The sequence below is a fragment of the Lemur catta genome, chromosome 7 (genome assembly GCF_020740605.2).
Source record: "Lemur catta isolate mLemCat1 chromosome 7, mLemCat1.pri, whole genome shotgun sequence".
NCBI lineage: Eukaryota > Metazoa > Chordata > Mammalia > Primates > Lemuridae > Lemur > Lemur catta.
This window is the reverse complement of record NC_059134.1, coordinates 93,394,890-93,412,273: the sequence shown is the minus strand read 5'-3', so window position 1 is coordinate 93,412,273 and position 17,384 is coordinate 93,394,890. Positions and strand designations below refer to the sequence as shown.

The 17,384-nt window shown below is 51.9% G+C and overlaps 1 protein-coding gene and 1 long non-coding RNA gene across 3 annotated transcripts in view; one reads left to right on the top strand and one right to left on the bottom strand.

The window, feature by feature from the left end:
• Nucleotides 1–9,424, bottom strand: part of CREB3L1 (cAMP responsive element binding protein 3 like 1) — a 35,281-nt gene extending 25,857 nt beyond the window's left edge. For both annotated transcript variants that reach the window (XM_045557914.1, XM_045557915.1), the window contains exon 1: nucleotides 8,838–9,424. In XM_045557914.1, coding sequence (XP_045413870.1) covers nucleotides 8,838–8,939 — 102 coding nt within the window. In that variant the 5' untranslated portion in view covers nucleotides 8,940–9,424. The remainder of the gene's footprint in view (nucleotides 1–8,837) is intronic.
• LOC123642646 overlaps nucleotides 1–17,384 on the top strand; it is a 35,604-nt gene that overhangs the window by 3,137 nt on the left and 15,083 nt on the right. The window lies entirely within an intron of this gene.

Below are 17,384 nucleotides of genomic sequence, written 5' to 3'. Positions count from 1 at the left end.
TAGCTTGCCCGAGTTCATTCACTTAGCAAGTGGTCAAGCCAGGACTCGAACCCAAGCTCTGACTACACAGCTCTGACTTAAGCACCCATGACAACTCTGGTTGCTGAAGGAATGAGCCCGCTGCCCCATCCCAGCACCTAGTACAGGGCCAGATAAAAAGTGTGGACCCCCACTCTATGCACTGGGTTTACCCCGGGGCCCTGGTTTTGTTCTGCCCTAGCCAGCCCTCTCCTGATGCCCAGAGAGACAGAGCCCTGAGAAGGGGACTGAGGCTTTTGGATTTAGCCAAAGGAAAGAAACTTCCATCTCCAGAGAGGTGAGACAGATAGAAAAATAAAATCCCTGTGATCAGGGCTCAGCAGGGCAGGACAAGGCAGGACATTCCTCCAAGGGCTGTCCCATGCAGAGGGCCTTCCTTTTGGGCAGTGACAACAACAATGAGAACAAAAACAGCAGTAGAAACTATTGTTTCTGTGCCAGGCGCTGTATTAGGCCCTCCACAAGAATTTCTAATTGAGTCCTTATAAGAACCCTACATTTTACCATCGTTTTACCATCATCCCTACTCTATGGGTGAGGAAAATATGCCTGAAGAGGTTAAAGCACCTGTGCAAGCTCAAACTGATGGCAAGTGGTAAGGGCCAGGATTGCTCCCGGGGCTGAGCAGTGCTAAAGCTGCCCCCTCAGGGAGGCTCAGCCCTGCTTGCTGATTTATCCGCCATCTGACCTGCAGGCCTGCTGTCTGCTCAGGCTGAGCCTGCAGGTGGGCACCCGGCTCGGGACTTTCCTGTTCAGAATCTGCCCGGAGTGGGTAGATTCAGGGTCTACAGATCACCTCTTCCCCAAACTCTGGTGGCTTTGAGAGACCACGATATTCAGAGCTGGGTCTATTTCTTTTCTTTTCTTTTCTTTTCTTTTGAAACAGAGTTTTGCCCGGGCTAGAGTGAGTGCCGTGGCGTCAGCCTAGCTCACAGCAACCTCAAATCCTGGGCTTAAGCGATCCTACTGCCTCAGCCTCCTGAGTAGCTGGGACTACAGGCATGCGCCACCATGCCCAGCTAATTTTTTTCTATATATATGTATTTAGTTGGCCAGATAATTTCTTTCTATTTTTAGTAGAGACGAGGTCTCGCTCTTGCTCAGGCTGGTCTCGAACTCCTGACCTTGAGGGATCCACCCGCCTCAGCCTCCCAGAGTGCTAGGATTACAGGCGTGAGCCACCACCCCCGGCCTTGAACTGGGTCTATTTCTTAAGCCAGGTAGTGAATTCCCAGGTATCCATTTTATACTTTATAATTCATAGATATGCATTATATATATATTCTTTTAGTTCACAATATATTTCACAATAGAAAAGGCCATCATGATAAAGTGGAAGGTAGAGGTGGGATTTAGGCTAAGATTCACTATTTGAATGAATGAATGAATGAATAAATAATATACAATTAAAAAAAGAGGACCATCAAAGCTGGAAGTGTGTAAGTGCCCTTTCTTTCACTATATGTCCACTCACCTATTCAGTCCTCTGTTATCCCCTCTCTACTCCACTCCTCTCTCTCCCTCTCTCCATCCTTCCTTTCTTCCTTCCTTCCTTCCTTCCTTCCTTCCTTCCTTCCTTCCTTCCATCATCCATCCATGCATCCATCCATCCATTCATCCACCCAATAAATAAACATTTCCCCGAGCACTGTCACTATAGCTACACCCAGAGAATAGCCCAAAATAATTAACTAGCAATCCCTGCCCTTAAGGTACTCAGTCTAGTTCAGCAGTGAGGAAGCCAGGGCCCAGAAAGGGGAAGTGATTTGCCCCAGGTCACACAGCACCCTAGGGAAATGAAGATGAGAGGTGAAGCCTTTCCAAGCAGAAGAAAACTCATGGCTCCAGTTTGTCTTCAAAGCCAGCCCCCTCTTCCCTGCTGTAAACTGCTCCTGGCTCTCCAGGAAGGCCTGAGGAGCCTGCCTCCCGCCACTGCTGCTTTCATTTTTGTTATTCTTTTAGAAGGGGAGGAGGGAGAAGTGGCTGCTGCTGTCCAGCTGTTATGTCGGACCACACATCCTAGGCCAGATGTGTCAGCCTCTCTGTGATGGGTGAGATGGATTCTGGGCCATGAGCCAAGGACCAAGGAAGAGGCAGAGAGGGCTCTGTCCCAGGAGACTGGGGGAGGAGGCACACTGAACCCGGCAGCAGGGAAGCCCATTATTGCTCTAGCTATCAAGTTGCCTTGTAGATGATATGGTGTGTCCAGGCCGTGGGGATCAGGATCTTTGACATTCCAAGGAAGTCAATACCTTTGACATAGTTCCCCCCAGGGGCAGAGTTCTGGGCCATGTCCTGCCTCTCCCAGCTTCTTCTGAACCAGACACTCCCAGCCCTACATTTTCCCCAGTCCTGGTCCATGGTTCTGCCACTTACTCTTCCCCTGGTCTAGTCAAGGGGGTTACATGGAGTTCCAGCCAGAGCAATGCTCACGGTCTTGACTTAGCTCCACCCAAATCTTCCTCCTCCATTCTGCCCCCTGGAGTGCTGAGAATTCCAGAAGAACAGCCTGTTCTCCAGCATCTGGAGCTGGTTTTTTGAGGGAGGTTCAAGGGCATGCCAGGTCCCAGAGAGAGATGCTCTGGGAGAGCCTCGGTACCAGGACTTGTGGGAGGTACACAGTATGGAGAGAAGACACAAAACAGGGAGGGGGCTTTATCTTCCCCTCTGCTGGCACAGTGGCTGGGCCAGGCCAGACATAAACAGACCCTCCTGGGGAGTCCTGGGACCTACTGAGAGCAAAGGTCCAAGTCCCCGGAAGGGCTGGAGAGCAATATTTTGGGTTGAATATGAGAGGGCTCTGCATGGGATGTGGGATCCTGTCCAGAGGATCTGGCTCTGCCCCTAAAGCTCTAGGCATGCAGCGTGCCCTAAGGATAGGAGTAGGCAAGGATGAAGACAGGGCCCCTCTGATATCCAGGAACCTGAATTTTCCTTCCCTAGAGGGCAAAGCTCAAACCAGAACAACAGTAGGAGAGAACTAGCTTCTAGCTTCTTCCTCCTTGACTCCCTCCGTAGGACTGTACCCTTCAACAGAGTTAACATGTCCCCCTCCTTTCTAAGTCTCAGTTTTCTCATCTGCACAAGGAACAATGATGCCTATACATGCTCAGTAAAAGGGACACAGCCCCAGTCCTTCCTGATGAAATGCCTTCCAATAACTCCTTTGCCTCTAGGGGTGGGGGAAATTGAGGAGGGGGGCATACAGGTTACCTCCTCTGAGAAACCTCTCGTGACCTCTAGCTTGGCTCGGCCTCCCACCATGCTCTGCCCCATCATGACACCCACCATGGTGTTGATACTGTTTCCCTCTGTCTGTCTCGCTCGGCTGTGCATGACCGGAGGGCCAGGTGTGTCGTCTTCATTCAAGTAACCCTGGCACCAGCATAGGTGCTCCTTCAGTGCCTAGTTGCTGAAGGAATGATGTACGTATCAATGAATGAGCAAGGAAATCCCCAGTTGGTCCAGGGAAGCCGGAGGGACCTCACAACAGATTGGGGTGCAGATGGCACTTCTGTGGGACCCAGTGTCCCTCCACTCTCAGTGCTGGCCGGGCCAGGACTCTGAGAATGCCAGGGTCCCTTTAGGAATTGTCAGTACACTTCTTGAAATCCTCAGGTCTCGTTTTACATTTTTTTTTTTTCTTGAACCATTTCCCCCTTCCCTTCTAGGGACTGCCCCAGCCTAAAATACTTTTTTCTACAAATATAGTAAATCCTTAACATATAGCAAGGTCCACTATAATATGACCAAAACTTGGCTTCTGTCCCATGCTGGGGCCCCATCTCAAATAGAAGCGGGTAAACCTCTTATCTCGGTGGGGTTGATAAAGAAGCGACTGTCGCGCTCCTGTGGGGGTTTCCCAGATGGGTCTGCTGCGCACAGCAAGGTTTCACGGTCTTTACTCATGTGCTTTTTGTGATAGTGCAGACCACCTGAAAAATATCAATTTTCATTGATTCTATAAAAATGTAACTCCACATTTTACATAATTGGAAATTTTAGAGCAGGTTATTGCATGGTGGTAGAGTTTTACTGTACTGAGCACCCATCTTGTGCCATGGTATCGTGCTAGGTTTTGGCAGTGTACAAAACTGATGTGGTCTCTGCAACTTACTTTCTCATGGAGGAAATAAACAATAAACCAATAAAATAACTGCAAACTGGGTACAGGGCTATGAAGAAATCAAAGGACTGAAACAGAAAATAAGAGGGGGTCCCACTTTAGGTGGTCAGGGAGGCTTCTCTAAAGAGATGAGATTTGAGCTGGGACAAGAAGGCTGAGATGGAGAGAACTAGAGAGAAAGCATTCCAGATGGCAGGAATGGCATGTGCAAAGGCCCTGAGGCAGGACTGGAAAAGGCTTAGTTTTAAATTGGGTGACTGTGGATCCAGGAGTCCTAGAGTAATCTGAAGAAGAAACTGGGGAAGATGGAAGCCCTAGAGCCAGTGCTCTAGAGTGAGGCCTGAACCACAAGTTCGAATCACCTGTGGGTCAGCCAGCTCTAGACCATCCTAGACAAGGGGCTGCAGGGGCCTGTGCCACAGTATGAGGATGGCTCAAGACAATGACAACTCATTGGAACCATGCTCTGGCCTTCCTGAACCTCAGAGACAGCGTGGGCTGCAGGACCCTGATGGCTGGAAGGGGATGGGCTTAAGCACCTTTTCCCCTCTTCCCGAAAAAATGTGGGGTCTGGCCTGAGCCCTATTTCACTCATTCATTCATTCATTCAACAATGGTTTGTGAGGTCTACTCTGCCAAGCACTGTGCTGGGCACTGGGGATATAGCAGTGGACAAGACAGACAAAGCCCCTGCCCTCAGAGAGCTTGTTCTCTCCACAGTGGGGGCAGCAAAAACAAAAACAGAACCAAACCTCTGCCCAAAACAAACTCCACGGTTTGGTGGAAGAGTGGGTATCTGGGGAGGTCCCCTTTCTGAATAGGCTCCCTGAGATATGGGCTTCTCCCTTCGTTTTTCTTCATTAGATTTTTTTCTAGTGGATTCTACTCTGAGCCCAGAGTGCCTTTGCCCTTCTGCCGTCCTCTTTCCTGTTGGTGAGAATTTAAACAGAAACACACACACACACACACACACACACACACACACACACACACACACACACACACACACGTCCCCTTTTAAGGGCTGTTAAAGGCCCACCCACAAGGCATAGGAACACCCAAACACACATACTTCTCTAATCTCCCTAAATCTCCCAAGGGCTGGGGGCAGTCGTAGCTCTCTGCTTCCCCAGTTAGCGCAGGAGAAGCCAGGCTGGGGGCTTGGGGAGCAGTGATCAGCCTTATTCTCCGTAGCCCGCTTCCCCTGGGCTGGTCCCTGGGTCCCCGTCATTCCCACACCTGGCCTCCCCAGCTGCTGGGAGGTGAATGAGTGTGCTGGGCAAACATCCTTGCAGCTTCCTGCTGCTCCCCTCTGAGACAACAGAACTCTTCTTCCTTCTGCTTCTCCTCCCCACACCCTCCCAGCTGGGGTTTCTCTGGGATCCCAAGCCATTTTCCTCTAGAGAAGCTAGTGTCATCCCTCCTCCTTAGCCAGGGGAAGGTGGTAAGAGTGCTCAGACCAAGTGTCTGTAGAGACATGACCTCCCTCTCTGCCCCTTTATCCCAGTTCTCTGAGCCCAGACCCTCTCTCCTCCGTGCCAAGGGGCTGAGGGATCACCGGGTGCAAAGGAAGAGGGCTCAAGGGCGGCCACATCAGGAACTGTGGGAGAGTGGGTGAGGGGCAGGGAGGAGAAGCACCCCCCCACCTCTGGCAGGAAGGGCAGCCCCTTCTGAGGGGTATCTCTGAGAGCCACATAAACAAGATTGCAACAGCATGAAGGTATCCTCAGAGAAGAAAAAAAAAAAAAATAAAGCACTGTAGCCACCTCTGAATACACCTGACTTGACTGTGTGTTCAGTCTCCTGTCTCTGTCCAGTGAATGCACATTTCTCACATAGTTGTATTCGGGGGAGCATACATTTTGCTTTTTACACAGAGCAACAGAGCACACGTTTTCCACGTGACTTTATGGCCTGTGTCTGGATTTTAAAAATTTGTTTCAGAGACAGGGTCTTATTCTGTTACCCAGGCTGGAGTGCAGTGGGGTGATCATAGCTCACTGTAACCTCCAACTCCTGGGCTCAAGTGATCCTCCCACCTCAGCCTCCTGAGTAGCTGGGACTACAGATGCATGCCACCACACCCAGCTAATATTTAAAAAAAATTTTTTTTATAGAGATAGGGTTTCACTGTGTTGCCCAAGCTGGTCTCTGACTCTCAGCCTCAAGCAATCCTCCCAACTTGGCCTCCCAAAATTCTGGGATTACAGGTGTGAGCCACTGTACCAGCCTGTATCTGGATTTTTAAGGATAGTGGATATCCTACTCTCATTTTCCAGACTGAGAAGCCCACAGATACCATCCCTACTCATCCTTAACTCTGGAAACATTTTCCTATCCTCATGCAGAATGAAGAGGGAGCTGGGGGTGGAGTTGGTATGGGATCCCAGCTGGAAAGGACCTTAGACATGGAAGTGGAGGCCCCAGAGAAGGAAAATAACTTGCTCAAGGTCACGTAACAACTAACTCCTAGCTGGGTGGTTCTCACTACCACCCCGTCCAGTCTCTGGATTAAGCCAACTGTGTACTCTTACATGCAAGGCACTGGGCTACATTAATCTTTACATTAATTTTCTCACTAAATGTCTACAATAATGCCATGGGGAAGGCTCTAATATCCCCATTTTTCAGATGAGGAAACCAAGGCCCAAAAGAAGAAAAGTTACTTGTCTGAATTGCCCAGCTGGCTGGTGGCAGAAGCACAGCCAAAGTCCAATTTCCTGATTCCTAGTGCAGAAGTTCTCTCTCTCTCTCTCCCCTTAGACACCCTTTCCTCTCCCCTGCCTCACGGGCTTTGCCGGCTGGAGGTCGGGAGCCTCTCCAGCAGGGTTTCCCCTCCCGTGTCCCGGGGCTGCATACCACTGTCTGTTCATGCCTCCTTTCCTGCACTGGACCAAGGCCCAGATAAGCAGCTGGGGATGCAGGGCTGAATGGAGCAGCAGGAAGAGGCTGCGGGCGGCGAGTTCATTCAGAAGAAAGCCCAACTCAGCGCTGCCAAGGGCTGAGGGAAGCTTGTAGTGGGGCTCTACCACCTTCTTTAACTTTGGGGGTCTGAACTTTGACAACCCCCTTCCCTCCGACCAGCATCTTTTACCAACTCCAAGAGGGGTGTGTGGATCCCCAGATCCTTGTAGGTTTATTCATAGGATCTATGCCAGAACCATTCTTAGAAAGACTTCATCCAACCTTTCTCCATTTTACAGACAAAGAAACTGAGGCTTAGAGCGAGAGCCGGTGGCACAGCCCAAACTCATAGGGGAAGCAGAGCCAGGACTAGAACCTAGGTCTCTCCACTGCCAGTGCAAGTCCTCTCCCTTTGCCCCCTTGGCCTGTCTGCAGAATTGTGCTCCTTCTGGAATGAGGAGCCTCAGTGCAGGGTGACCAGGATGTGCTGCCTAATGGAGAACAGGGAGACCTCACACCCCATGCCTCCCTGACTCAGACTCCTGTCCCGTGGCTTGTTTCCCCACCATCAATCTAGTGGCCTGGGACAGTTTAGGTGAAAGGTGCTCAAGTTCTCTAAGGACTTGGCTCTTGCCTGGCCAAGTTTGCCTTAGTCCCAGGAAGTAGAGACCCTCAAGTGTTTGGCCACAGGGTAAGTGTGAGTGTGTGTATATGTGTGTGTGCTGCATGCACAACTGGTGGCTCCCTGAAGAGGGGCTAGTTTCCCTCCACAGTCCACTAGGTTCCCTCAGCAGTCCTCATTTTATCTGGGCAGGCCCCTCGGAACCCAGATATTTTCTCCAGTTCTGAGCCTGTGCCCCTCCCCCATCAAGGCCTTAGGGCTGAGCCTGAAAGAGGGAGGGAGGGAAGAAGAGAAAAGCCACGTTTCCTTAGGGAGGGAAGGGAAGAGAGAAAGAAAAGGAGAAAGACAGGGACAGAGACAGAGACAGGAAGACACGGAGAGGGAGACAGAGAAAGTCAATGAGACATGAGGGACAGAGAGACAGAGCAGCGACCTAGAGACATAGAGAAGGGTCTCCCTCCTCCCCAGCGATCACCCTATGCTGCCCTGACTCGCTGAGCTCCGGTCCCTCCCTGGGAGATCTCGGGCCTGACTCCCTGCAGCTGCCAGGGCAAGCACCCTTAAGTTTCCGGGACTGGCTCAGAACCTGGGTCTGGCTCTGACCCCCTAGGGGCGTCGGGTTTCTGGCCCTCTGAACGCTCCCCTGTGCGCCCCCCAGCGGACGTCCAGCCTCAGAGCCACCGAGGCCCAAAGGGGGCACAGGATAGGGCGCTGCCACTTTGCGCCCCATCTGGTCCTGGAACCCTATAGTGGGTGGGGGAGGGCTAGAAGACGTGAGCGGGGGCATTGGTGTCTCTTGAGCTCATATCCGAGGATCGGATGGCCCTGACGTCTCCAAGTCCCCTTCCCCTAGAAGGTGGAGGCCAATATATCCACGGATTGAGCCCCGAGGAGGGGCGCGCACTGGCTCAAGCTCCGAGGCTCAGGTTCAGGTTCGGAGTCCAAGGGAGATGTCGAGGAACCTAATCGCCAAACCTCAGAGCTCTAAGCACATGTCCCTCCAGGAGACCCTGCACCGGGCCCCCTCCCCCGCTCCCGCCCAATGATGTGTGGTCTGGTCCTTTTGGGGGCCCAGACGCGCCGCGAAGAGGGGTGCCGAAGAGGGGTGCTGAGTGGTGGAGTAGGAACGCAGACCCTTCATCTTACCGCATTGTTGAGAAAATCCGACTCGTTCAGATCCCCCAAGTCCAGGAAGCTGGATCCGGGGAACAGCCTGTCGGCCGGGAAGGGTTCCAAGACGGCGTCCATCGCGGCCGGCTTTCGGGACCCCCTTCGACTGGGCTTCCCTCACTCCAGGGCGGCGGCGCGCCCAGCCCAGAGCTCCTGTCTGAGCGCTGGCAAGCGGGCGGGGGGCAGGTCCGGGGCGCAGCCCCGGGGGAGGGGCGGGCGGAGGCGGCGCGGCCCCGGGTGGGGGGCGCGGGGGGCGCGGGGGCCTTAGGGCAGCGGCGCGGAGCGGGCAGGGCTTAGGGGCCCGGGGCGCACCGTGGGCATTTAGCCGACTCCTCCTCCTGCTGCTCCTCCCGGGGCACAGCTGGCTTCCATGGGGAGCCCGGGGGTGGGGCTGAGGGCTTGAGGAGCCCCCCGGGCAGGGTGGGAGCCGGGGGCGGGGGAGCTAAGCGCTCCCCCGAGACTGGGTGGCTGCCGGCCGCTGCGCTGTCTCTGCGTCTCCCACTGCACGGCTTCTGTCACTTTCCTCTGTGTGGAACTGGTAACCCTTGGCTGGTTAGCCCAGCTGGCCGAGGCGCCACGCCCCCACATCAATATTCACGATAATTTAATATTAATGAGACGAGGGCGTGGCTCCAGGAATCGTCCCTCCTCTTTTAAAGAGACACCTGCAACCCAGTCTTCAGCAATCTCAGTTCTCTCAACGCTCAAGGTAGGGGCTTAAAGCAAAATGGTCCTTAACAGATAACAGTGTTTCTTGGAACACTGGCATCTTGATAAGGTTTTATCAACCACTGTCCTATAAGTTGGTGAGAAAGCTGAGTTATTTCCATTCTTCCAGCTTTATGCCTGAACCAAACCAAACCCAAAGTCAGGGAATTCCATTTCGCAGCCCCCTGGACAGTCTCCCCTTCAATGGATGGGGAGATTTTCACCTTCTTAACTCTCACCTCTGAGCTCACATGTTTCTTCCTCCAGGAAGTCTTCCCTGAACTCCCAGGCTGGAGCAGTTGTCACCCCTATATACACTCAAAGGACATGTGTGCTTGCCTCCATTGTTGCATCTAATGTGGTATTGTCATTGTTTGCTCAATTGTCATTGTTTGCTCAAGTGCCCCAATGGGCTGTGAGACTCCTCAGGGCAAAGACTGTCCCCAGCTTCCCAGAGTGTGAAAGGGCTGGCTGAACAGCAAGAAATAGGTGAGTGCTCCTCTTCTTACCTGTCACCAAGTCCCCCTCGTGGCTCTGAAGAGCAGGAAGGTGGAGCACAGTGGCTGTGGAGTCCGGATGAGCCAAGGTGCTGGCTGGTTGCACCCTCCAGTCACCAGACACTCCCAGGCCCCCTGGATCCATTACTTAACCTGCTCCTGCGTACAACTTAATCTCTTGAAAGGGCTGATAAACAATCACCAAGCACCTGAACAAATGGAGGCGGTTCAGAAAGGCGCTCCCTGGGAGGGCTGGGCACACAGTTTCCTGCACAGAAGTCATTAATAGGATTAAGTGTGTCCTCTCTGTCTGGGGCTTTTAATTAGCTCAGGAACCGAAAGTCCTTTCAGAAGTGGAGATGTCATTGCAGCTAAGACATGGATGTCATCGAAATTGCTCTCAGAGCCAGGGTGGGAGAAGGGCTCATGCCAAGGCTGAGACAGCGGTTATTTGCTTGCCTGGGGGGGCGGGCAGGCACGTGGCTTCTCCCCATCTCTTGATTCAGTTGACACAGTTCTGGCTAGTGAAGTTCTGACCCTCCAGGCTGTCATGTGACTGTTAGCTTCCAGGCCTCTTGAGAAGCTAGGATTATAGCCCATGCTCTGGGGCCGGTTCACCAGCAATGCAACTCTGAGAAGTTAAGGTGGGCCAAAGAGAAATCAGTTCACTCTCAAAACAGTTGCTGGAAGAATTAGGGTGCTGGGACCATGAGTGTTTTCTCCAGATGCATCACATCTGGCCAAATGGGGAACCTTCAAACACTGATATGTGGCTGATTCTTCTCGAGGCAAGGGAAGTGGTCTCTGGCTGGATGAACAAGCCAGTCTATCATGAGTGAGCTTGTGACAGCAGGTGTCTGGAGTCCCGGCTCCTGAGCTGGAGTCCCTGCAGGCCGCCACTAGGAGCAAAAGTGCCCCTCTGCCTGAGGTTGGCTGGAAATTGTGCCTGTGTTCCTCCCAGCTTGCTCTGTAATTAGAGACACAGGTACCATTTAAGTGATTGGGGAAGATTATATAGTTTTAGATAAGTAGGATTAGAGTGTCCTCTCTTTCCTTATTCTTACCCAGGTGAACACCCCAGGAAACCACTGAAAATAATCCTGGGGAGACATTCTGGTTCCAGCACCTCCTGTGGAGTCTGAGTGGCAGGATCTCCCAAGAGAAATCTTGGGGACAGCGGTGGCAGGGGAATGGAGGGGGAACAGTTAGTGTGGAGCCCAGCACCGAGAGGAGTGTGATAACTTTCTTTCTGGAATGAAGGGGATGCAGAGTCCAGCAGCAATGAGGACAACAGGGGACTTATTCACACATTTTAGAAGTATTACTGAACAGGTCCTAGACCAGGCGCTGGAGACACAGTGGAGATTAAGAACTTACATCCCAGAGCAAATGTGGGAGTACAGGGTGGGTGGATGAAAGCATGGATAAGAATTTTTAAGAAGATAATTTCAGATTGTAAGAAGGACTGTGAAGAAATCAAATAGTGTGGTGTGACCATGTATGTAGGGAAGGTCTCTCCAAACATATCATGTGTGAGCTGAGAACAGAATCAAGAACTGGGGTCAAGTATGGGGCAAAGCGGAGGGAAAAGCATTCCAGGCAGAGAGAACAGCAAGGAGAGGAGAAAGAGAGAGAAAGGCCTGGCTCAGAGGGGCAGGAGTGAGATGGTGAAAGACAAGCACCAGTGCCCTACATAGACCTGGTATTATGGTCACACCGAGGCCGAGGCTCGGTTCTATGCAAGCACTGGAAAGATTTGTGTCCACCTGAAGCCTTCTGTAGAGTGGGGACAGCAGCACATCCCTTATGTCTATTAAAGATTTTCCAGGAGAGGAAATGAGATGGCTCCTTGGGTCTGAAGTCTGGGTTTTGACCCAGTATGGAGGGTTTGCTCCATCCCTGCCTGCCTATGGGCCAGTTCCCACAGCCCAGCCCCTCTCAGACCCCTTCTGTACATCTGAAGGAGTCAGGGGGCAGAGGCCAAGGTCGGTTCTGCAGACACCACCTCCACACCCCTAAATATTCCAGGTCAAGAAAAGCACAGACCACAGCAGCTCCTGTTATGAGCTCAGCAATACTCGATTGCTGTTCCAGCTGTGAAGCAAAAGCTTCATGCATAGTGACATCCCACACGGTCAGTGACAGTCAGTGACGCACAGGAGAAAAAGGACAAAGATAAGCTTCTTGCCTGTCCCAGACACTGAAGATCAGGTGGAGAGGGAGGCTCCTGCCAGGCCAGGCTGAGCTGTGAGCAGCAATGGGGTGTGTGTGTGTGTAGGGGTCTGGGGCTTGCTGGGGATGGCTACAGTTTGACACTTCTGGAGAGTCACTATCCTTCTCTGGGTTTCTGATTTCACAGCTATAAGGTGGGGAAGATGTTGATGCCCCCTAGGGTCTCATCCTCTCCAGGGATCTTCCAAATGTGCCTTTTCCAGGACAGGGCCTGGGGAGCAGGGGTAGGTAGGGGGAGGGTGAAGGGCCTACCACCTCAGGCACTCTGATTTTCCAGGCTCCTGGCCCCAAGCCTCCAGGAGGGTACAAGGAGGGTGTTTACACTCGGCAGGCAGGCCCTGGGTGGTGGTAAGAAGGTCACCCAAAGTAAACCTGCCTTGTTTGCCTGGATCGTAAAGGGAAAAACGCCTTGGCACACTCTAACAGGAACTTCTGAGAAATGAAAACATATTCATCCTGGAGATTAGGCTGACTTCCGGGGTGCAGACGGGGCCCTTTGTTCTCTGTGGGTCCCTAAATTGGGCTACATAGCTGCTCTCCCTGTGCCCCCCACTGGGGCTGGACATGGAGCCCGTGGGGTGGCACCCTGCCAGGAGGGTGGGGGTCGGCTTGGCGCTCTCCTCTACACCCCTTGGCCTGTGGTCCCTTCTCCACTCCACACTGAACCATAAAAATACCTGACATTTACTGAATACTTGCTGTGTGCCCGGCATTAAATACTTATATTATCTTGTTTAATTCTTGGAACAAGCTTGTGAAATAAGTATCATATTTCGCTGATTCTGAGATGCACATTTCTTTGCACATTTGAAGACCTCTGAAGTCAGAGAGTGTCTTACAAACGGTGGTATGTCATAGTTTAGCGGACAGTGTTCTTTGCCCTCTTAGTATATGTAAAATAATGGTGCATCGTATAATTGATGACATCTTAGATTCGATGAAATATGATATTATTATCCCCAACCTACAGATGAGAAAACCAAGGCTCAGAGAGTTTATATGACATGCCTTCCTTCATTTTACAGAAAACCAAGGCCTGGGGCCATCGGAGGCCTATCTTAGGTCACCCAGATTCAGGAGGCAGAGATGGGACTGAAACCTGGGCCTCGAGCCTCTGCACCCAGGGCCCTTTCCACTCACCCCAGATGAACTAAGTTTTCTCACTGGGGAGAGGCAGGAGCTGCGGGGAGGGCCTTCCAGGGCCTTCCTCAGCAGTGAGTGAATCACCAGCCACCCTGACTTGGAGAAAGGCCTTAAAGATAGATATTTTTTCTTCTTTAAATTCTCTGAAGACTGAAGTTCCTTAAGGACTAAGAAAACACTTGCCTCCCTTCCAGCTCCTTTTCCTGGTAATTATTTTAGCTTCTTTTTCCCTGAATTTCTGCTCTACGGTCCCATCTCTGGATGGGAGGCAGGCCCGCCCCTTGGCCGTCTGTCCGCCTGCCAGCTGGGGAATAGCTCCACCCGCTTCCTGCTCTGCTTCCTCCTGTTCCCAGTTCACCCTTCTCCCCCGGCCTCAATCACCTGCACCAGCTCTGCTTCTAGACGTCTCCATAACCCAGGCTGCCTGGCTCCCTCCCACAAAGACATACACTCCAGCTGTACTGTCTTCCATCACCCTTCCTCTCTACATCTCAAGTAATGGCAGAAAAATCAACAAAGCCAGTTGTTTCTCCCCTGTTGGTGAGCCTCACATTGTCAGGGACACTCCCCTGCAAATCCTGCCCCACCTAGGCTGGCAGAGCTAGAACTGTGGGGCTGAGAGGAAGGGCAGGGGCATGGAAAGTTGGAGGCCTGCCTCTGCCTATGATTTACTGGCCAAGTGCCTGTCCCCACTTTGTCACCCCCACCTCCCCCCACCCCTTGCCTTGGTTTCCCCAACCTCCAAGGCTGGAGAGGCTGAAGTGGCTTGTCACCAGGAAGCAGGGAAGCAGCATGGGCATTTAAATCAAAGGCTTTGCTAAAATGCACCCTGTCACAGTTCAGTTCAGTGGGGACTGATAACAGTCAAGTTAAGCCAGGGCCTTAGATTCGTCCCTGTAAAATGAGGGTTTTAGGCAGATGGTCTCTGAAATTCCATTCTACCAGCTCTGAGATGCTATGATTCTGTCTTCCTCTGCCCAGAAATCAAACGTGGTCCTTGTGTGTGAGGATCCCAGGTGTCCCCTGGGCAGCGTTTGGCCAGGGCCTGGGTGTGCAGCGCATGGCGGTGTAGCCGTGTGTGCACACGCCCACCCAGGAGGATGACCCAGTGTCTGGAGTTGTGGATCTAAGTGTGGGGCTTCCGCCATTTGTGCACGTGCACACGCCTGTGGAGGAGAAAGTGCCAGCTCACACCTAGCGGCGAGCCCGCCTCTGTGTCCATCCCTGCCAGCGCGTGCTGCTGTAAATCTGGTTTCCATCTTCTCCCAATAGGCAGCAGGGCTGGGGGAGACTGAGTGGAATATTAATTGTGCTTTTGCACGTGGCCAAGCTCCATGAATGTGGTGGTCGGAGGGAGCAGCCTGGAGTTATGTGGGGAATGAGGGAGAAGCCACAGGAGCAGGCCTCCCTGGGGTTTACAGCCCTGCTGGGGAGGAGGCAGAGCCCTGAGACCCAAAAGGGTAGCTCGCAGGGGGAGGGCGAGGGTGAGAGCTTCTGAGCCCAGGGATCTGGGGACAGCAGGGAAGGCACAAGCTAGGTTTGGGGGCTTGGGGGGCTTCCCACGGTTGCCAAACCCAGAGTCTGGCACATAGTAGGTATTCAATAAGTGTTTGCTGAGTGACTGGAGAGCTGAATGTCGCATGCCTGTAAGATCTCACAGTGCCCCTTCCCTGGGAGAAGACAGAATAGGAGGAAGGAAGGAAATGGGCACATTTTAAGCACCTACCATATGCCAGCCAGCCTGAGGGGCACTGTCAAGCATTTTATTCCAAACTCACAAAGACCCTAGGAGACAGTATGACCCCCATCTGGGGAGGGGCCTGCACACACATTCCCACCCCCCTACCCCCAACTTGCCACTTTAGGAAGGCCCAGGAAAGAGTCTTTACTCTCACATCAGGGCCCAGAAAGGCTGGCTGCTTCTTAGTGGTGGGCCTATTTTTATGATTAATTTAATAGACACTCTGGATTTTGTAGTTCATTGCATTCCTTCTTTTCTTGGGCTGTGAGGAAGCTCAGACATGAATTTTCTGAGGTCTACCTCTTGCAACAGAATCTCATGGAGGTGCATTTCACAAATTACCTGCATCCTACCTTCATCTTATGTTTGTATTCCCTTTTCTCCATGTCCTTTTTCCTATTAAAAACCATCTAATTCCATTGTCTGTAGAGTTTCTTAAATGCCTTTAGAGGCGAGGCAGAGGTACACAAATAGTTTTACTGTCATAGGTGAAGAAAGTGAGGTTCAGAGAGGTCATTTGTCCAAAGTCACACAGCTGTTAAGCAAAAGGGTTGGAAATTTGATCTTCCCTCTGTGTGACTTCATCTTTCTGTGGCGTCAGACTCTGGGATTGGACAAATTGCATAGTAATCAAGGGCTTTCTGGAGAGTTGGGAGGAGCCTGGGGCCTTTGCAGACTCAGCCTTTATCCCCCACTGGCCCTCTCCCCAGCTCCTCCCTTCGAGGAACAGGTCCAGGTGGGGGCCCCCACCCCTGGTCCTGCACAGAGTGGGTGCCCTGGGCACACTCCATCCTCAGAGACCAGCTGCAGCCTCTTGGGCTGAGCAGAACAAACAGAAAACCAGCAACCTCAGCCTTGGCAATCACTGGTTAAAGCAAATATACATTCCAGATGCTCCGAGAACATTTCTTGAGTCTCCAGATCTGAAGGGTGGACCAGTTCTCTGGAGAAAAATGAATGGATGTGGGCCCAGGGGAGCCACATTTTTTCTCAGCTCTCTGGCAAACAAATGCCAAGTGTCCAAGGATCAGGGTGGGGCACCCCAGGGCTGTGTATTCCAACCCGGTCCCTAACATTCCCCTTCAGACCTGCCCACCAGGGTTCTCTCTGCTCTGGGGTGAAGACTTAGGGTTTCCAGGGGAGGCCTTACATGTACTCATCAGTGAGTTCATGTCTTATAGGAGCTGGCATCACCCAGGTGCTCCACAAACCTGGGGACCCTGGGGAAGACAAAGAATGAGTCTAATCTAGAGAAGAAGGTAGCATTGTTCTCAGGGCTGCAGCTGGAGGTGCCTCAGAGAATGACCATCTCTGAAACCCAGGGGAGACTGATGAAGAGACACAGAGACACAGAGCTGGCAATCCTTGAGGGCTGTCCAGATGAGCCCTGGGCCAGGTATGGTGGCTCCCGTGTGTAATCCTAGCACTCTGGGAGGCTGAGGCAGGAAGATCACTTGAGCTCAGGAGTTTGAGACCAGCCTGAGAAAGAGTGAGACCCTGTCTCTACTAAAAATTGAAAAATTAGCCAGGTGTCATGGCATGTGCCTGTAGTCCTAGCTACTCGGGAGGCTGAGGCAAGAGGATCGCTCAGCCCAGGAGTTTGAGGTTGCAGTGAGCTGTGATGACACCATGGCACTCTAGCCCAGGCAACAGAGTGAGACTCTGTCTCAAAAAAAAAAAAAAATATATATATGTATATGTATATCATTTATCATGTCCTAAGATCTGTACTGAGCACTTTCTGCGAGTTTTCTCATTTACACCTTGATACAACCCTTGGAGGCAGGTACCCTGTTTTCTTGAAGCTCAGAGAGGTGGAGTAACTTGCCCAAAGTCACACAGTGACTTGGTCTGACTGCATAGTCTATGATCTTTGCTGTTGAGGCCTGAGTTGAGATGGCATCATCATTTGCTGGAATCCAGGGTCTCAGGAAAACCTGGCAGGAACAAGGAAAGGCAAATGACAGAGGGGCAGCCAGCCAAGGTAGAATCACATCTACCAGCAACTTGGGAAGAATCCCAGAGCCCTCAGTCCTGGGTAAAGTTTCCTTCATTTTTTTTTGTCTTTTAGATTTGTTGAATAGATAATGCATTCACACGACAAAAAGCAATCCTCCCATCCCTGCATCCTATATCCTAACCACTAAGTTCCCACCCTTTAACCAACATAGAATTAATTTTATTACTTTCTTGGGCATCTTT